At 21.2% G+C, this 22,693-nt stretch overlaps 1 protein-coding gene across 1 annotated transcript in view; it reads left to right on the plus strand.

The window, feature by feature from the left end:
- The window catches only part of LOC117174397 (telomerase Cajal body protein 1), a 23,974-nt gene extending 1,620 nt beyond the window's left edge, over positions 1–22,354 (plus strand). The window contains exons 2-5 of the mRNA XM_033363487.1: positions 3,681–4,141; positions 8,111–8,343; positions 15,313–15,546; positions 22,069–22,354. Coding sequence (XP_033219378.1) covers positions 3,681–4,141; positions 8,111–8,343; positions 15,313–15,546; positions 22,069–22,328 — 1,188 coding nt within the window. The 3' untranslated portion in view covers positions 22,329–22,354. The remainder of the gene's footprint in view (positions 1–3,680; positions 4,142–8,110; positions 8,344–15,312; positions 15,547–22,068) is intronic.
- The last annotated feature ends 339 nt before the right edge of the window (positions 22,355–22,693 follow it).

The raw sequence follows: 22,693 nt of genomic DNA on the forward strand, positions 1-22,693 counted from the left end.
TTGAATTCTTCATGGCTTTTAAGGAGACATTTTTCATTAAAAAAGATTAAACCTTAGACTTCTTGTAAAGTCTAGATTCTTCACAAAATTGAAAAAAAATGTTTTTCTGAAGAAGTTTTGAATTGATGAAATTTCAACTACAATTTTCTTAAATTAAAAACTTCTCCAAAATAAATCTTCTAGAGTCTATACTCTTCACAAAATTAAAAAAATTATTTTCAAGGTTTTTACGGAGACAATTTTAATTCAAGTAAATTGTAGTTTTTTTTTTTTATTATTTTTGGTTTTAATGGAGTTTTCAATTCCGAAAATTATAGTTCAATTTTCTTGAATTTTTCTTGGTGTTTACGGAGAAGTTTTTAAATCAAAAATATTGTAGTTCAGTTTTTTTGAATTAAAAAAAAATCTGTTCTAGCATTTGAGCGAGAAGTTTCAATTAAGAAAATTATAGTTTAATTTTCTTGAATTCTTCATGAATTTTAAGGAGACATTTTTCATTAAAAAACATTTTAATTCCGAAAATTATAGTTCAATTTTCTTGAATTTTTCAATTTTCTTGAATTTTTCTTGGTTTTTATGGAGAAGTTTTTTAATGAAAAATATAGTAGTAAAATTTTTTTGAATTAAAAAAATCTGCTCTAGCTTTTGAGCGAGAAGTTTTAATTAAGAAAATTATAGTTTAATTTTCTTGAATTCTTCTTGGCTTTCATGGAGAAGTTTGCAATCCAAGAATATTGTAGTTCAATTTCCTTGAATTAAAAAAATCTGTATTATTTTTTGATAAAAAAGTTTTAATTGCAAGAAAATTAAGTTTCGATTTCTTAAATTAAAAATATCATATATCTTACTTTTTGGAACATTAAGATACCTGTTTTTGGTTTTAATGGAGAAGTTTTTGATTTAAAAAAATCTTAGTTCAATTTTCTGGAATTAAAAACTTCAACAAGAAAAATTGTGTAGAGTCTATATCTTTACAAAATTTAAAAAAATCGTCTAAGTTTTGATGAAGATGTTTTGAATTCATGAAAATTGAACTATATACAATTTCTAGATTTTGAAGAAGTTTTTAATTCATAGAAATTGTAGATACATTTTTTCATTTATTTTTGGTTTTGATGGAGAAGTTTTCAATTCAAGAATATTGTAGTTCTATTTTCTTGAATTAAAAAAATATCTGTTTTAGATTTTGATAGAGAAATTTTAATCTCAAGGAAATTGTAGTTCAATTTTTTAGAATTATTTTTGCTTTTAATGAAACAGTTTGTAATTCAAGAAAATTACAGTTCAATTATTGAAAATTATTTTTGATTTTAACGAAGAAGTTTTTAATGCAAGAAAATTTTAATTCTATTTGTTTAAATTATTTTTTGTTTTAACGGAGAAATTTTCAATTAAGAAAATTATAGTTCAATTTTCTTGAATTTTTCTTGGATGTAAAAAAATCTGTCCTGGTTTTTGAGCGAGAAGTTTTAATTAAGAAAATTATAGTTCAATTTTTTTGAATTTTTGATGACTGATGGAGAAATTTTTAGTTAAAAAACATTAAACTACTTTTACTTTTAATAAAAATCTTTACCATGCTAAATCTTGTAAAGTCTATATTCTTCACAAAATTAAAAAAAATCTATTCTAAGTTTTGCTGAAGAAGTTTTGAATTAATGAAATTTCAACTACAATTTTCTTCAATAAAAAATTTCTGCAAAATAAATCTTCTCGTCTATAATCTTCACGAAATTAAAAAAATATATTTTTTCTAGGCTTTTATGGAGAAATTTTTAATTCAAGGAAATTGTAGTTAATTTTTTTTTTAATTGTTGGTTTTAATGGAGTTTTTATTTCAAAAAAATTATAGTTCAATTTTCTTAAACTTTTCTTGATTTTGATGGAGATGTTTTTAATTCAAGAATATTGTAGTTCAATTTTTTTTTTAATTAAAAAAAATCTGTTCTAGGTTTTGATAGAGAAATTTTAATTTCAAGGAAATTGCAGTTCATTTAAAAAAAATTATTTTTGGTTCTAATACAATAGTTTTTAATTAAAAAACATTATAATTCAATTATTTAAAATTATTTCGTGTTTCAATGGAGTTTAATTCAGACAAATATAGTTCAATTTTCTTGATTTTTTTTTTTGGTTTTGATGGAGAATTTTTTAATTCAAGAATATTGTAGTTCAGTTATCTTGAATTAGAAAAATCTGTTGTAGTTTTTGAAGGAGATATTTTAATTAATATAATTATAGTTCAATTTTCTTGAATTTTTTTAGGTTTTGATTCAGAAGTTTTAACTAAGAAAATTATAGTTTAATTTTCCGGAATTATTCTTGGTTTTGATAGAGAAGTTTTTATTAAGAAAATTGTAGAGTCTATATCTTCACAAAATAAAAAAAAACCTATTATATGTTTTGTATCTCCATAAAATAAAAAAAATATTTCTAAATTTTGATGAAGAAATTTTTTATCTTAGAAAATTGTTGAGTTTTTTGTCATATTTTTATTTTTTATTCTGGAGAATTTGTATCTAGTTTATTATTTATTTGTTTAATTTCAATTGTTTCTCACAAATTTTTTTGTAACTTATCCTCAGTTTTTATGTGGAAGTTTTAATTGATGAAAATCGTAGTTCAATTTTTTTTAATAAAAAACTTCATGTTCTACGTTTTGATGAAGAAGTTTTTAATTCAAGGAAATAGTTAAGGGTTTTAAAATTATTTTTGGTATTGATAGAGACGTTTTTAATTTAAAAAAAAGTTTTGATGGTGAAATTTTAATTAAGAAAATTATAGTTAAATTTTCTTGAATTATTCATGATTTTGATGGAGAAATTTTGATTAAAAAAAAAATTGTAGTTTAATTTTTTTAAACCAAAATTTCTCCATAAAACCATGAATAATTCAAGAAAATTCAACTATAATTTTCTTAATTAAAACTTCACCATGAAAACCAAAATCTGATTTTTTTTAATTCAAGAAAACTGAACTAAAATTTTATTGAATTAAAAACTTCATCAAAACCAAGAATAATTAAAGAAAATGATAGGTTTTGATGAAGTTTTGAATTAAAAAAAAATATAGTTCAATTTTCTTGAATTATTCTTCGTTTTCATGGAGACGTTTTTAATTCCATAAAATTGTATTTCAGTTTTCTTGAATTAAATTAAATTTTTTAGAAGGTTTTAATAAAGAAGTTTTTATTAAGAAAATTAAAGTTCAATTTTCTTGATTTTTTTCAGTTTTGATAGAGAAATTTTTAATGAAAAAAAAAAGATTAAACTACAATTTCCTGGAAATTCCAGATTTGGATGAATGGTAAATTTTACAGTCTGTCCTCTTTAAAAAATAAACAATATTTGTTTTATTTTTTCACGAAAGTTTTAAATTCAAGAAAATTGTAAATCCATTTTTTTTTTAATTAAAAAAATATATTTTTCACTTTTTCATGAATTTTTTAATTCAAGAAAATTGAATTGCAATTTTAGTAAATCAAAAACTTCACCATGATCAATTCTTATAGATTCTATATTTTCAGAGAAGCAATAAAATCTATTCTACCTTTTGATAGAGAATTTTTAAATAAAAAAAAAAAACAATTTTAGATTAATTTTCGTGAATTAAAAACTTCCTCATCATAAATCTGACAGAGTCTATACTCTTCAACTAAAATTAAAAAAAATCTCTTCCAGATTTTGGTGGAGAAAGAATTCCCAACAAATTTAGAAGTAGCAGAACCCCAAAAAAACATATCAGATCTCGAATATAAATGGAGAGTTCGACCAAAACTTTTATGTTCTGCCACCGAGGAATATAAACCATCAACAAGCTGTGAAAAATTCACGAAAGGTTGCCAATGGTCTCCAGATGGAACCTGCTTAATGGTAGCTTCGGAAGATTTCCGAATTCGTATTTACGAATTGCCCCACGAATTATATGCCGAAAATCCTGTGCCGATTTTGAAATCACCTCTTTTGAAACCGGCACTTTTTGTAAAAGAAGGAGGCCTTATTTACGACAGTTGTTGGTATCCTTACATGAATTCTTGGGATCCGGCAACGTGTTGTTATCTCACTACTAGTCAAGAGACTCCTATTCATTTATGGGACGCATTTACTGGAGGATTGAGAGCCACTTATAGAGCTTATAATCAGTTAGTACAAAAAATATTTACTTTTTACTGGAGAAAATAGAAAAAAAATAAATAAAACTACAATTTTTTTTTATTTAATTTCTCTTTTAAGAGCCAAATTCAATCTATTTTTTAACATAGAATCTTTTATAAAGGGCATAAAACAGTATTTCAAAAACAAATTACAATTTTTTGTTATTAATTCATTTATTTTAAACAAAAAATGTCTTTTCTACTATAAAAGATGAATTTTCAACAAAATAATTACAATTTTAACATAATATTTATATTTCAATAAGAAAAATGAAATTTACACACAAAAAAAGAAGTTTAAAACCAAAAAGACAAATTTTCGAATATATAAAGTTTTTTTTTACTCAAGAAAGAAATACAAGTGTTTCTAAATTTTTTAAATTCAAGAGAAAAGACGAATTTTCTCTGCATAAATTAAATTTTCAAACCTAAATATGCCTTTTTAGCAAAAAATTACTTTTTCCACGAAACTGGTGAGTTTTTACCCAACAGACTTAAAATTTCAAACCAAGAAAATATTTTTTTTGACTAAAAAAGGAGATTTTTCAACTAAAACAGATCCATCTTTAGAAAATGGACTCTCAACTTTTATTCAAGTAGTTGAATTGTAAATTAAAAAAGATTATTTTTAACAAAATAGTTCAACCTTCAACCAAAGAGGTGAAGTTTCAATTAAAAATATAAATTTTTAAGAAAAAAAAATATTTCTGATCAAATTGATTCGACTATATATTTTAAACAAAACACTCGAAAAATCAAGCAAAGGAGAATAATTTTTATCTAAAAAGTTGCATTTTCATTTTTTTTTTAAATCATGTTTTAACTAAAAAAGATGAATTTCTAAATAAAAAAAGAAAAAGTTAAAAAAAAAATAGTTGAATGTTCTGTTAAAAAAGATTTCAGTTGACCTTTCGCTATCAAAGTATGAATTTTCGAACAAGAAATAAGTTTCTAAGAAAAAAATTAATTATCAATCCAAAAAAAGAATAATTTTTAACCAAAAAGGATGACTTTTTAACAAAATTGTTGAATTCTCTATCAAGTAGTCGCATTTTCATTCAAAAATGATTAAACTTCACTTAAAAGAGATGAAGTTTTATTTATTTAGAAAAAAAAATAGTTGAATTTTCATCTAAAAAAGATTCCGGTTGACTTTTAATGATCAAAATATGAATTTTTTTAACAAAAAGTAAATTTTCTATGAAATAGTTAAATTTGTAATAAAAAAATATGAGTTTTTAACCAAATTTTTTAATTTTCATCAAACAGTTGCATTTTTATCTAAGAAAGATGAAATTTGTGCTAAAAAAAAGATTTAATAAAAACTTTTTTTTTTAAGTTGAACTTTCATCTGGAAAATATTTCAGTTCTCTTTTCAACAGCAAAATATTAAATTTAATTAAAAAGTAAATTTTCTACGAAATAGTTACATTTTCAACAAAAGAGTAGAATTTTCAACTAAAAAGTATGACTTTTTAACAAAATTGTTGAAATTTCAACAATATAGTCGCATTTTTTAAAAGAAAGATGAAATTTCTGCTTAAAGGGTGAATTTAAAAATCAGAAACACAAGCTTTCAACAGAGAGTTGAATTTTTAACCGAAAAGTTGCAATTTTATTTAAAAAAAGATTAAATTTCTTCTAAAACAGATAAATTAAAAAAAATTCGAAAAATAGCTAAATTTCTGCTAAAGAGTCAAATTTTTAATTTTTTTGAAATTATAATTTTTTAAAAAGATTGTTGAAATTTACAACCAACCAGTTGCATTTTTGTCCAAGAAAAATTAAAATTCTACTAAAACTAGTAAATTTTAAAATCAAAAAAGACAAATTTTCAGAAAAAATAGTTTTCATCCAAAAAAGATTTCATTTGATTTATAAGCAAAAAAATGTGAATTTTAAACAACAGGTTAATTTTCTACAAAAATAGTTGAATTTTTAACCCATAACGACAAAAAAGTTCATAAATCAAAATTATATTTCCAACTATTTCAATTTACTTAAAAGGATTTTTATTTTTATTTTAAAATATATTTAAAAAACTGTTTAAAAGTGCATAATGAAAATATTTTAAATATTAGGAGTTTTATCTATTATTTTTTATGTGCAAATTCTTTAAAATTGTTGAAAATTGCGCTCAATTTTCTTGAAAAGGTGGTTTTTGGCACTTTTTGCAAATCTTGTAATTCTTTTTTGAATTTTGGTATAATCGAACAATTTCATGGAATTAATTTTTAAATATATATTTAAATTCTACTGAAATATGCATATGATCAAAAATTAGTTAAAATTACGATTACAATTTTAAATCATAAAATTTAAATATTTCAGTTTGGGAATCATTTAGCTTTTCTTCTAGAGTCAGATATTGTCAAATTTTGATTCGTAACATTTTTAAAGTCTTTAATATAAAATTATTTATATTTGAAGACATACATTTAAAATTGGTAACTTACATATTAATTTTAAAAAAAGAAGAAAAAAATTTTGAATCAACTAGTTGAATTTTTTACAACAAAAATAAATAATTTGCAATAATTACATAAATTTTTAACTAAATATTTTGAGCAATGGATGTGATGTTAGACCAAATTATTTTTTCATTTATATTTTTTTTAGAAATTTTTAAAAATTTTCAAGTAAATATTTGAATTTTTAAACTAAAAAGGATCAATTTTTAAATAAAAATAGCCTAGTTAAATTTTTATAGAGTAAAATTAATTTTTAATTTAAACAAATGAATTTTCTACAAAACCGTTTAATTTTGTACAAAATAGTTCAGTTTTCTGCCAAACTATTGAATTTTTACGTCAAAAAGACAAATTTTCTATGAAACAGCTGAATTTTCAATAAAATAGTTAAATTTTCATTTGAAAAATTAATGTCTACACACAAAAAAAACAACGAATTTTCAATTTAAATTATGAATCTTCAATCACAAAAATTAACTTTCAAAGAAGTTGACCAAAGAGATCAATTTTTCACAACAAAAAATTAATTTTGAACAAAAAGGGCGAATTTTAAACAAAAAACATCGATTTTCAACCTTTGAGTTACATTTTCTACGAAAATTTTACTTTTTTTAGCCAAACATACGAACTTTCTTTAAAATAGTAAAAAATTTTAATCCGAAAATGTAAATTTTCAACAAAAAAATGTAATTTTTAACCATAAATTACATTTTTGTCTAGAAAAATTGATTTTCTAGTATAACTTGAATTTTAAACAAAATAGTTAAATTTACAATTAAAAAATACCAATATTTAACCCGAAAAAAAGACAATTTTCAACTAAAATTATGAATCTACAAGCAAAAAAATATTTTTAAGAAAGTAGTTTAACTTTCAACCAAGGAGTTGAATTTTCAATTGTTTTCTTTTTTTAAACAAAAAATATAGTTGCTGATATTTAAAAAAATATTGAATAAAAAATAGTTGAATATAATCGTCAAAAATAAATTTTCAAAAAAATACTTGAATCCTCAACTAAAATAGATTAATTCTCAATTAAAAAGTTGTATTTTTAACAACAAAAAAATAGATTTTTTTTACCAAGCAAGACGAATTTTCAACACAATACATCAATTTTCAACCAAATAGTTCAATATTCTACAAAACTTTCATTTTTAATTAAAAAAAGATTACATTTCTACGGAGAAAGATTAAATTTATACGAAATATGATTTTTTAACAGAATTGTTGAATTTTCAATCAGATAATTCAATTTTGACCCAAATAATAAAGTTTTGAAATAAAAAAGGTAAATTCTGAACCAAAAATATAAATGGCAAATTTTTTAATTGAAAAAGGATGAACTTTAACAATAAAAAAGTTACGACAGCATATTCTCGTTTTAAATCAAATGATTTTTATAAATTTGTAATTTTTTTTCTATTTGAAAAATGTAATAATCTGAATAGCAAAAAAAAAAAATCATTTTTATTTTGATATTATTTAGAGTCGACGAAGTGGAGCCTGCAATCAGCGTGAGATTTATCAAATCAGGAACAGAAATTTGGTGTGGATTTAAAGGTGCCTTGAGAAAATTTGAGACTGATCGACCCGGCCGTCAAACGGAAAATATATTTCTGAAAAATGACTTTCCTAACGTGACTGGATTGGTATCTTGTATTCGAGAAAATCCAATAATGCCCGGACTTCTGGCTTTCGGCACTTATTCTAAACACATAGGTATCAGATTTTTATTTATACAATCCTCATGAAAAAATATTATAGGAAATTTAATATACCTCATTAATGATTTTTTAATAATGAATTTTCAAAATTATTTTCTTGCGATTAGAGAAAAAAATATTAAAAATAAAAAAATAAATAATTAACTGGAACATTCACAGATTTTAAGACTTAATAAGTTTTTTTGGAATTTCAAAATATTATTTAGTTATTTTAACAGATTTCAAATAATTTCAAAATATTTTTAAAAATTCAGGGGCTTCAAAGAATTTTTTAGTACTCCTAAAGGTTTTTAGACAAATAAATTGTAAGTAAAAAAATTTTAAATAATTTTTAGCTTTTCAAAAGATCTCAAAAGATATTTTAAGGATTTTCAGAAAAATTAAAGGATTTTATTAAATCCCCCAGATTTGATACTTCTTTTTTACGATTTCCAAAATTTGTCAAAGGATTTTAACTGATTTCTAGAAAACTTCAGGGAATAAATTAAATTTTTTTAAATGATTCCGACTGAAAATCATTTCCAGAGATTAAAAAACTGCCAAATTAAAAATTTTAAACTTTTGTAAATTGTAGAATTATAATTTTCAATGCTCTAAATTAAGGAATGAATCAATGAATTTAAGAATTTTCAAAAATATATCATTTTAGGCAATTTAATTATTAATTATAATATATTTATACATATATTATTACAATAATGAGTAGTTCACAAAATCTTGAAAAATCATGTTGTTTTATATTTTTTCGAAATTTATATTATTTTTGACATTTTTTTCAGAACTTCTAAAGGCAAAAGTTTAATTATTAATTTTAATATATTTATATACATATTACAACAATATTTTTAAAAAATTATTTTTATTTCTAACAGTTTAAAAATCCTTGAAATACTTCAAAATTGTATTTCAAAATCTTGAAAAATCATGATGTTTTATATTTTTTCAAATTTTATATTATTTTTGAAATTTTTTCAGAACTTCTAAACATCTAAATATTCGCCTAAAATTAATTTAAAAAAAAAAAAAATTCATTTTCAACTTCAATTTTTAAACTATAAAGATAAATTTATAAGAAAAAATAGTCACCGTTTATATTCCAATAAAAAAATTTAATTTATATAAGAAAAAAGAATTTTGAAACCAAAAAGACCAATTTTCGAACAAATAAAGATTTTTCACTCAAGAAAGAAATACAAGTTTATCTAAATTGTTGAACCTTAAAAAAAAGACGAATTTTCTCTATAAAAATTGAATTTTCAAACCAAAATTTGAATTTTCGAACCAAAATATGACTTTTCAGCAAAAAATTAATTTTTCACGAAACTTTAGTTGAACTATAAATTAAAAAAGATTATTTTTTAACAAAATAGTTCAACTTTCAACCGAAGAGATTAATTTTCAACTCAAAATATAAATTTTTAAGAAAAAAAATTATTTCTCTAGAAATTGATTCAACAGTATCTTTTAAATAAAATAGTTGAATATTCAAGCAAATGAGAACAATTTTTTAATCAAAAAGATGAATTTTCAAAGACATATTTTGAATTATCTATTAAAAAAGATTTGAGTTGATTTTGCACATTGACGAATTTTTAACCAAAAAGCATGACTTTTTAATAAAATTGTTAAATTCTCTATAAAATAGTTGAATCTTTATCCAAAAATATGAAGTTTCTCTTAAAACAGATGAATTTTTATAAAAAAAAATTCAAAGAAATAGTTGATTTTTCATCTAAAGAAAAATTCAAGTTGACTTTTCCAGATCAAAATATGAATTTTTTAACAAAAAATAAGTTTTTAGGGAAATAATTGTAGTTTCAATTTAAAAAAATACGAATTTTTCAACAAAAAAGAATTAATTTTTAACAAAATAATTTAATTCTCTACCAAATAGTTGCAATTTTATCTAAAAAAGATAAAATTTGTACTAAAACAGAGAAATTTTTAATAAAAACAATTTTTTTTTTAAAGTTAAACTTTCATCCAGAAAAGATTTTAGTTCATTTTTCAATTTTTATAGGATAATCGACACTAGAAGATTTTTCAAACATTTTTTTAGAATTCCAAAATATAATTAGTTATTATAGCAAATTTCAAAGAATTTTCAGATATTAAAGAAAACAAAGGATTCCAAATAGTTTTATATGATTTCCGAAGATTTTTAGGAAAATAAAATGAATTTAAACAACTGAAATTTAACAATTATCAAAAAAAAATATTTTTAAGCAATTTAATTATTAATTATAATATATTTATATACATATTACAATAATAGTATTAAAAAATATTATTTTTAATAGTTTAAAAGTCCTTAAAATGTTTCAAATTTTTATTTCAAAATCTTGAAAAATCATGTTTTATATATTTTTTAAATTTTATATTATTTTAATAAATTTTTTTATAACTTACAAATATATCTTGAAATGTTTCGAATTTTTTATAATTGTTTTTAATTCTGCGAAACTGAACAAATTTCCTTAAAATCTTCCATATTCATTTTTGAAAATTGTTGTAAATCTATCTAAATTTTTTTTAATGTTTGCCCAACATTAATTATTCAAACAAGAAAATTCATTTTCAACTTTTCAACCTATAACGATAAATTTATAACAAAAAAGTGTCATATTTTATATTTCAATAAAAAAATTAAATTTATACAAAAGAGAAAGAATTTGAAAACCAAAGACAAAAGTTTAATTATTAATTATAATATATTTATATACATATTACAATAATGTTATTCAAACATATTTTTATTTCTAATAGTTTAAAAATCCTTGAATTATATTATTTTTAACATTTTTTTCAGAACTTCCAAATATTTATTTTTGTATTTTTGTCCGAAAATTATTATTTTTTTCTATTTTTATTTTCTATTTTTTATTTGGATTTAATCTAATTTAAATTTCTTAAATTTTCTAAAATATATCTTAAAACGTTTCGAATTTTTTTTTTAATTCTGTGAAACTGAACAAATTTCCTTAAAATCTTCCACATTCATTTTTTTAAAATATTAAAAATTTTTTTAAATATTCGCCAAAAATTAATTTTTCAAACAAAAAAATTCATTTTCCACTTGAGTTTTCAACCTATAAAGATCAATTTATTTTTTAAAAAGTTTCATAATTTATATTTCAATAAAAAAATTTAATTTATATGAAAAAAAAGAATTTTAAAACCAAAAAGACCAATTTTCGAACAAATAAAGACGAAAGACGAATTTTCTCCATAAAAATTGAAGTTTTAAACCAAAATATGACTTTTCAGAAAAAAAATTAATTTTCGAGGAAACTGATTATTTTTTTTACTGAAAAGGAAGAATTTTCAACTAAAAAAGATCAATCTTAAAAAAAATGGAAAAGTTAAATTTTCGGTTAATAAATTAATTTTAAACCAAAAAAAATGTATTTAACAATGTATTTTACCTTTTATCCGATTAGTAGAATTGTCAATTAAAAAAGATTATTTTTTAACAAATTGATTCAACAATATATTTTAAATAAAATAGTTGAATATTCAAGCAAAGGAGAATCATTTTTTAATCAAACAGATAAAATTTCAAAAACAGTTTGAATTTTCTATTAAAAAAGATTTCAGTTGACTTTTTACATTGACGAATTTTTAACCAAAAAGCATGACTTTTTAATAAAATTATTAAATTCTCTACAAAATAGTTGAATCGTTATCCAAAAAATATGAAGTTTCTCTTAAAACAGATGAATTTTTATTTTTTTAAAATTCAAAGAAATAGTTGAATTTTCATCTAAAAAAAAATCAAGTTGACTTTTCCAGATTAAAATATGAATTTTGTAACAAAAAAATAAGTTTCTATGAAAAAAATTAAAGTTTCAATTTAAAAAAACGAATTTTTTAAACAAAAAAGAATGAATTTTTCACAAAATAGTTTAATTCTCTACCAAATAGTTGCATTTTTATCCAAGAAAGATAAAATTTGTACTAAAAAAGAGACATTTTTTATAAAAAATTCAGAGTTTTATAGAATTTCCGAAGATTTTTAGAAATATAAATTAATTTAAAAAATTGATATTGAACAACTGAAATTTAACAATTTCCAAAAAAATATATTTTTAAGAAATTTAATGATTAATTATAATATATTTAATATGTATATACATATTACAATAATATTATTAAAAATCCTTAAAGTGCTATAAAATTTAATTACAAAGTCTTGAAAAATCATGTTCTATGTTTTTTCAAATTTTATATTTTTGAAATTTTTGTTTCAGAACTTCTAAATATATCTTAAAATGATCCGACTTTTTCATAATTTTTTTTTTTAATTCTGCCAAATTGAAAAAAAATGTTCTTAAACTCTTCCAAATTAATTTTTGACAATTTTTGTAAATTTATCTAATTTTTTTTTTATCTAACTTTTTAAATATTTGCTTAAAATTATTTTTTCAAATAAAAAATTATTTTCAACTTTCCTAGGAATCTTAAGGAAATGTTTTTATTTTTTTTTACGCCTATCACAATTCTTAAACAACTTTTTACTTTTTTCTTCGAAATATGCAAAAATCTATATTCTATTTTAAATAAAAACGTTTCAATTATTTTTAATCATTAAAATTTTTTAAATATTTCTTCAACTTACTCGAATTTTTTCTAAGAGTATATTATAATTATTGATTTTAAATGAACAGTCAGATATTTATAAATATTAAGTAATTGTTCTTGTTTTCAATTTAAAAATTTCAAAGTGAATAGATTTGAAAATAAAATATTTTAGACTGAAAGAAGGAATATTTGAAAATTTAAATTTTTAACATTCAAATCTGTAAATTCTTAAATTTATAATTCTTAAAGTAAAGTTAAATTTCGAAGATCATTTATTAATTTATATTTACATTTGATCAACTAAAAATATTTTGTATCCAAAATCTTCGATTTCAATCATTTCTAATTTTTAATTATTTAAGTCTTGAAATCAACTTGGAAAATTTTTCTACAAATTTGTACAATCCCCTTTCATCTCCAAAAAATTACGAATTTCACCCTTTTGACAAAAAATTGTATTCTTTATTTTTTAAACTCATTTGCAGATTACCTACGAATTTTCCAAAAATAAACATTTTTCTAAATGCAGTATTTTCCAAATGAGCGTAGGTATTTTAAAAAAAATTTTTATTAGATATATAATAGATTCCAAACCAAAAAATAAAGAAATTTGAAAAATTGCAAAATCGCGGCTGTTTTTATAAAATTCTTTAAAATGGATCTTCTGAAAACCCATATTTTTTCAATTATAAACTTTTTTACATTGAAAAAAGTTTACACATCTAGAAAAGTTCTATGAAAAATGTCTCGTGCCCTGAAAATTATCTTTGTATATTTTCGTAATTTAATAAAAAAAAAAATGTTCTGGAAAGTCCCACCTTTTATTATATTTTCCCCATAATTGTTTATAATAAAAATTGTTTATAATACAGGGTGGCCGTTTAAATAAAAAAAAATTTCCGGTTTTTCCCCGGTTCGCAAACATTTTTCTCGGCCAATAAAATTTTATTTCAAAATCTTGAGAAATCTAGACGTTGTTTTAAGTTAATTTAAATTTAAAATTATTTTTGAAATTTTTGTTGTACTTGTAAATATATTTTTGAAATGAATCGAATTGTTCCTACAATTTGTTAGAAAATCGTGCAAATTAAAAAAAAAATATTAAAATCTTCCAGATTCTTTTTAACAATTTTAGAAATCTTTTGAAATGTTTTGAATATTCTCTTAAAATAATTTTCCAAAATGAAAAATTATTTTCAATTTTCCTAAGAATCTTAAGAAACTGCTTTTATTCTTTCGAAACCTTTCACAATTCTTAAAAAGTTTCTAAATTTTTTTTCCGGATACTGCAAAAATCTAAATTTTGTTAAAATTCGACTGTGACTATTTTTCCCCCCAAATTTCGGTAAGGTATTTGAAATGTAATGGATTAAAAATTGAATATTTTAGAATGAAATATTATTTTATAACAAATAAGTTATTATGAAATTATTTTCAAGTTAAAAATATTTGATAAAGTTTCAATCGAACGTTTGCATTTTTTTTTAATGGCAACAATTTCGAATTGAAAGAGTTTAATTTTTAATTGGAAATTATTACAATTGAACGGATTTCGAATCGTTTTGCTAAATAAATTATTGTCCCCTTTTAATACATAAAGTACAGATTTATTTTAAAATAACTTATTTATATTTACAGTTGATAAAATAAAAATATTTTTTATCCAAATTTTTCAACTTCAAACGCTTTTAATTTTTAATTGTTTGAGTATTCAAGATTGAATTTTAAAATTCTTTGAATTAAAAATTAAAACTTATAATTGAAGATTTTTTAAGTAGAAGATTTTTAACTTATGCATTATAAATTGAATGATTTCATAATTGAAAAAATAAAAATTTGAGTAATTATTTTTTAAACTATTGAAATCAAACTTGCACAAATTTTTCTTTTAAATACTTGTAAAATTGCAGGTCAAAAAATAAATTCACTGTCATTTCCCGGCATCCTAACAGTTTTATGAGGGATTTACCTTTGTTGAGGTCGGGAATTTTTGTTTAATATAATTTTTTTTCGTAAACGATGCAAGATATATAAAAAAAAAACAGAAAGATTGATTTTTTCTCAAATTTTCCAGATTTTTAAACTTTCATTTGAACTATTTTTTGTACCTTTTGTTCTTTCCCAGAAAAATACGCAACTTTGATTTTTTTTTAATAATTGATTTTTTAATGTGAACCAATGGTTTTACCAAGAACGAAACTTATAATTTAAAAAAATCGAACGCCATTTTGTAGCTTTTTTAAATCAAAACAGTTTTTTGGAGACAATTAAAAGAGAACAAATTTTCGGGTCAAATAAAAAATAAAAACCCAAATATCTACACTCGTTTGGAAAATAATGCATTTTGAAAAAAAATATATAAAGTATAAAAATTAAATTGCAGGTTTATACCAAGACGGGCCTATCTGCTCTTTCAAAACCGGAAGTGGAGTAACGCAAGTCGAATTTAGTCCCTGCGGTACAAAACTATATTCAGCAGTGAGACGAAATAATGAATTTTTTTGTTGGGACCTACGGAACCCGGGAGTCGTTTTGTGGTCTCTGGAAGATCGAGCAGCGAATACTAATCAGAGAATTTATTTTGATATTTCGAGCGACGGATCTACGATCGTCTCTGGTAATTATATTAAAAACAACAAGAAATAGGCGATATTGCGAGAAAAAAAAAAGAAAATAATAGGGGCATAAATTATTTTAAATCAAATTTATGGAGATGAAATACTGAATTTACGTCTAGAATAGTTGAATTTTCAACCGAAAAACGATAAATTTTCTAACAAGAGATGGATTTTTAATCTAGAAAGAGGAATTTTCAACAAACAAAAATAAATTTTTAACCAAACAGTTTTGTATTAACAACCCGATAGTTGAAATTTCAATCAGAAGACGAATTTTTTACAAGAAATTAGAAATTCTAAGAAAAAAAGTTCATTTTAAATCACGAAAAATAACTTTTTGTAATTAAAAAATCAATTTTCAATCCAAAAGGACGAAGTTTTAAGAAAACTGTCGAATTTTCGGCGAAATAAATATGAATTTAACAAAATAGTTGAATTTTTAAACTACAAAGCCAAAAACTTTTTTTGTTTATAAAATAGTTGAATTTTCGAACAAAAAATTTTAAACAAAAAAGATATTTTCTTAACAAAATACATCAATTTTCAATCAAATGTAGTTGAATTTTTATCTGAAAAATAGATTAAAAAATGGAATAGTTATATTTTCAAATAAAAAAAAGTATTTTTGAAAAATAATAGTTAAACTTTCAACAAAAAAAAAAAAAAATTTCAACCTACAAAGATGCAGTTTCAGCGTACAAATTTGCATTTTCTACAAAAAAAAAATTACTTTTCAGCCAAGAAAGATGAATTTTCTATCAAAAGACGAATTTTCAACGAAATAAATAAATTTTTAAACAAATATAGTTGCATTTTCCAGTAAAAAATATGATCTTTTATCCGAAAAATGGACTAGTTACATTTTTAGATAAAAAATGATTTTTTAATAAAAAAAAGAACAATAATTTTCAAGAAAATATTTAAGTTTTTCACTAAAGTTAATCAAGTATTTTAACTTTTAACTAACAAAAATACGTTTTTAAACAAATAGTTAAATTTTCGATCAAAAAGATGAATTTTCTTACAAAAGATTAATTTTCTAACAAAAAACGAATTTTCAACGAAATACATGAATTTTTAATCAAATATAGTTGCATTTTCCACTAAAAAAGATGATTTTTTATCCAAAAAATGGACTTGTTACAGTTTAAGATAAAAAATTATTTTTCAATCAAAAAAAGAACAATAATTTTCAAAAAAATATTTGAATTTTTCACTAAAGTCAGTCAACTATTTTAATTTTCAACCAACAAAAATAAATTTTTAACCAAATATTTAACTTTTCGATCAAAAAGATGAATTTTCTAACAAAAGACGAACTTAAAACGAAATAAATGGATTTTTAATCAAATATATTTGAATTTTCCACTAAAAAAGGTGATTTTTTATCCAAAAAATGGACGAGTTACATTTTTAGATAACAGATTATTTTTGAACAAAAAGAGACAAAAAAATATTTCAAGAAAATACTTGAAATTTCATTAAAGTCAAACAAGTATTTTAATTTTTAAATAAACATACATTTTTAACGAATTAATTAAATTTTCGATCAAAAGTTGGATTTTGAATGTAGAACTATTATTTTTCAACAAAAAAGTTCATTTTCGTCAAAACAGTTATTTTTCCAAATAAAAAGTTTAATTTTTAAACAAAACGTTAATTTTTGCTGCGAAAATAGTTGAATTTTCAACAAAAAAATTTATTTTCAACCAAATAGTTCAAATTTCTACTAAAAAGTCGAATTTTTAACCAAATGGTTGGATATTCAACTAAAAAAAAATCAATTTTTTAATAAAAAATGGAATATTTTAATTTCCAGTTACAATAATTAATTTGCAACCAATAGTGAAACAAATTTTCAATAAAATAGTTAAATTTTCAACCAGGGATACCACTTCAAAAAAAAAAGAATTATGATGTTTTTGCAAAGTAAACCAATTTTCAACCAAGTAGTTGATTTTTTACCCAAAAAAATTAATTTTTAACTAAATAGTTAAATTTTTAACCAAAAAAACGATTTTTCATCGAAATTGTTCAATTTTGAAGCCAAAAAGACAAAATAGGTACAAAAAAGTTGAATTTTAAACCCGAAAATATGATTTTTCAACCTTAGATGAATTCTCAACGAAACATGTAATAGTTGGTGATATTTCAACCAAAAAAAATTTTAATTTGAAATAAGAAACAGTTAAATTTAACCAAAGAAGAGGAATTTTCAACAAAGAAGATTAATTTTCTACAAAAAAAAAGATAAATTAAAAAAAACACATGATTTCCCAAACAAATAGGTAAATTTTTTTTTAAAGAAGATAGCTTTTTAACCAAAAAATTGAATTGCTCAATTTTCGGGCAAGAAAAAAATTTTTAATCAAAAGCGAAACAAATTTGTAACAAAATATAGTTAAATCTTCAACACTTAGCCAAAAAGCTAATTTTTTTAACTAAGAAGATTAATTTTCGCCAAATTTTTTTTTCTAACAAAGTAGTTCAACTTTCCACCAACTAGTTAAATTTCCGACCGAAAAATATGTTAATTTAAAATTAAAATACGTTAAATTTTCAGTTTAAAAAACAAAATAATCTTCTGCCAGAAAAGAAACGAAATTTTCAACAAAAAAGTTTAATTTTCAACAAAAAAAAAATGCCTTTTCATCCAAAGAAAAAAAAGTTTTCTATTAAATAGCTCATGTTTCAACCAAAAAGAAAAAGATAATTTTCTACAAAAAAAAGTGCACAAATTATGTGGATTTTCCAGAAAAAAGTGGAACTTTCATTTAACAAAGACAAATTTTCATCGATATTGTTGAATTTTTAACAAGATATATTTTCAAACAAAAATGGACATTCAAATTTTTAGTTGAAGGAATTAATTTTCAACCAAAAAGATAAATTTTCAACTAAAATGATAAATCTTCAACTGAAATAGTTAAATTTTATACCAAAAAGATAAATTTTTAACCATAAAAATTAATTTTCTACAAAAAAATCATGAATTTTCCTTAAAGTACATACATTTTCAAAAAAATAGTTTAGTTTATAAATAAAAAATGTCAATTTTCAGCCAAATAGTTAGATTTGCATCCAAGAAAGGAACCTTTTCAACCAAAAATAGAATAGTTCAATTTTCTGTTAAAAATCGAATTCTTAACAATAATATATGGACTTTTAGAAAAATCGTTAAATTTTCTTCTGGAATAGTTGAATTTTTATTTAAAAAAATGTATTTTCAACAAATAAGTTGCATTTTCAATTGAATTGTTAAATTAAAAAAAAAGATAATTAAAAAAAAAATGTACAACCAAAAAAAATCTTTCCACCAAAAATATAATAGTTAAATTTTCAACCAAATAGTTGAATTTTTAACTGAAAAATCTCAGTTTTTAACAAAAAATTGAATAATTAAATTTTATGTAAAAAAAATTATTTTTTCAAACAAAAAGTTTTAAACCAGTGATGGATTTTTAATAAAAATAATAAATATTCAATTGAAACAGATTAATTTTAAAACAAAAATATGAATTTTTGACAAAATTATCAATTTTGTACAAAACGTGTTAATTTTACACATATTGCATTAATTTTTAAATAAATAGTTTAATTTCGAAATAAAAAATGTGAATTTTTAAGCAAATAGTTAAATTTTCATCCAAGAAATTTTCTCAATTCTTTGAATATTTAATTTATAATAACTGATTTTAAACGAACAGTCAGATATTTCTAAATAGTAAGTAACTGCGCTTTTTCTTAATTAAAAAATTGAATATTTTAGAATGATATTATATTTTTACTTTAATATAAGTCTTGAATTATAAACATATTATTTTTAAGTTATTCTAAATTTTAATTAGTTTCTTAATTTTCTTAATCCTAATTTTCTATTGCAAAAAATGAATTTTTAACCAAATAGTAGAATTTTCAACCAAAGAAGGTGAATTTTCAGTATAAAAATTACTTTTCTGCCAAAAGATGAATTTTCAAGAAAAAAAAGTTTAATTTTCTAATAAATGATGAATTTAAAACAAAAACTTATAATTTTCTATAAAAATATTGATTTTCAACCCAACATGACGCATTTTCAATAAAATAGTTACATTTTCAACCAAAAAGATCAATTTTCCACCAAGAATATTAATTTTCTACTACAAAAAAAAACGAATTTTTATAACAGAAAAATTAATTTTTAACCAAGAAAGATGAATTTTTAATCAAATAGTTGAAATTTCAAACAAGAGACGAATTTGCAACCAAAAATTTTAATTTTCAATCAAAAAAAGCTTACTTTTCTACCAAAAGATCAATTTTCAACTCAAAATAACGAATTTTCAACAACAAAAAAACAGTTAAATTTCTAACTAAAAAGATCAATTTTTTTACCAAGAATATTGATTTTCTACCAAAAAAGAACAATTTTTATAACAGAAAAATTAATTTGCAACTAAAAAAATAAATTTTTAATCAAATAATTTTTACTATTAAACAATAGAAGAATTTTCAACAACAAAAAATTACTTTTCTACCAAAAGATGAATTTCAACAAAAAGGGTTACTTTTCTATAAAAAAAATCTATTTTTAACCCAACATAACGAATTTTTAACAAAATAGTTACATTTTCAACCGAAAAAGTAAATTTTTTACCAAGAACATTAATTTTCTACTACAAAAAAACGAGTTTTTGTAACAGAAAAATTAATTTTCAACCAAGAAAGATAAATTTTTAATCAAATACTTGAAATTTCAAGCAAGAGACGAATTTTCAATAAAAAATGAAATTTTTAATTAAAAAAATTTAAAAAAATAGTTACATTTTTTAATAAAAAATGAATTTTTAATAAAATAATTGAATTATTAAACAAAATAAACGAATTTTCAATAAATAAATTTGAATTATCAATCCAGAAAAATTACTTTTCTACCAAAAGATGATTTTCACCAAAATAAAAGGTTACTTTTCGAACAGAAAAGAAGAATTTTAAACCGAATAGTTGAACTTTTAAACAAAAGAGATGAATTTTCAAGAAAATCGTTAAATTTGCAACCAAAAAGATAAATTATCACCAATAATATTAATTTTCTACCAAAAAAGACGAATTTGTATGACAAAAAAAAATAATTTTCCACAAAATAGTTTAATTTTCAAGCAAGAGACGAATTATCAACAAAAATTTTGAATTTAAAAAAAAAAATTTTTACTTTTCTACTAAAAGATGAATTTCAACAGAAAAAAGGTTAATTTTCTATCAAAAGATCAGTTTTCAACTGAAAATGACGAATTTAAAAACAAAACCGTTTAATTTTTGACCAAAATGAACCATTTTTCACGAAGAGTATTAATTTTCTACCAAAAAAGACGAATTTTTATAACAGAAAAATTCAACCAAATGTTTGATTTTTCAAACCAAAAGGATGATTCTTATAGAAGACAAGTGCATTTTTACCGAAAAAAGAGAATTTTTTTACAAAAAATATGAATTTCCTAAACAAAAAAAATTCTCGTGATAAAAAAAATTAATTTTCAACCACATAGTTCAAACCTCAAGTAAAAGACACGAATTTTTACAAAAAATTTGAATTTGAAGCTGAAAGGACGAATTTTTTAGAGAGATTAATTTTAAAAAAAAATGACGAATTAAAAAAATATAGTTCAATTTTTTACTAAAAAGATGAATTTTCCACCAAGAATATTAATTTTCTAGACAAAATTTTTATAACAAGAAAAAAGAATGGTTTATCCAATCATTGATTTTTGAAGCAATAGAGACGAATTTTAAACAAATAAATTTGAATTTTGAACCAAGAACAATTACTTTTCTACCAAAAGATGAATGTCAACAAAAAGGGTTACTTTTCTATTAAAAAATCAATTTTCAACCCAAAATTACGAATTTCCAAGAAAATAGTAAAATTTTTAACCATTAAGATCAGTTTTCTAAAATTAATTTTCAACAAAATAATTGAATTTTCAAGAAAAAGAGACGATTTTTCAAAGAAAAATTTGAATTTTCAACCTAAAAAAAGACAAACTTTCAATAACCAGTTGAGTTTTCTAGCTAAAAAATATAACTTTTCTACCATAAAGATTAATTTTCTACAAAAAGGGCGAATTTTTCTAATAGTACATAAATTTTCAAACAAATAGTTAAATTTCCAAAAAAACCATTTCAATTTTTAACCAAATAGTTAGCTTTCCACCAAAAAAAGAAATATTTTCTACCAAAAAGAGAATAGTTGTATTTAAAAAAATTGATTTTCAACAATGTAGTTACATTTTCAACCAGATATGAATTTGAGTAAATATTTAGTAAATAAATTCGTAAAATAATAAACACAGTCAGAATTATTGAAATAATAAAAACTTGAATTTAACTGCAGTCAGAAGTAAATTTCTGTTTTTAAAAATAAATAAATAAATTTTTTTAAATTAAATTCCCGGTCCAGTAGCCACCCTGAAATTATGAAGATTCCAATGCCCTGAAATTGAAATAATAGTTTTAAAGATGGAAAAAACCATGTTCATTTTCAGGAGGCACCGACGGTTTCGTCAGAATTTGGGAGGTCAACGAGCCTCGAGAAAATCAAATCGAGGCTGAAGAATTAAACCCCATTAGTAGAATCCAATTATCGAAAGACTGCATAAACGGCGTGAGTTTACACGCAAGATTGCCTCTCTTAGCTACAACTTCCGGCCAAAGAATATGCGACGAAGAGGAAAAACACCGCGATAATAGTGTAAGATTATGGTGGTTTGGCAATGTCGGAAAACAATTCAATACAACTGATTAAATAAATAAATTATTTAACAAAGGAAATTTTTTAGAAGATAGTTGTATTTTCAGCCAAATAATTAAATCATCAACCAAGCAATTGCATTTACAACCGAATACTTGAACTTTCAAACAAAAGACACGAATTTTCAACAAAAAATTTGAATTTTTAAGCCAACAAAAAAAAACGAACCTTTTAGAGGACGGTTGAATTTTCAACCAAAAAATATGACTTCTCTGCAAACAGATAAATTTTCTACCAAGAATATTATATTTTTACCAGAAAGATGAATTTTTATAAAATAAAAATTAATTTTCAACCAAGAAAGATGAATTTTCAACCAAATAGTAGAACTCTCAAGCCAAAAGATGAAACTTTTGAAA

The sequence above is a fragment of the Belonocnema kinseyi genome, chromosome 6 (assembly GCF_010883055.1).
Source record: "Belonocnema kinseyi isolate 2016_QV_RU_SX_M_011 chromosome 6, B_treatae_v1, whole genome shotgun sequence".
Classification (NCBI taxonomy): Eukaryota; Metazoa; Arthropoda; class Insecta; order Hymenoptera; family Cynipidae; genus Belonocnema; species Belonocnema kinseyi.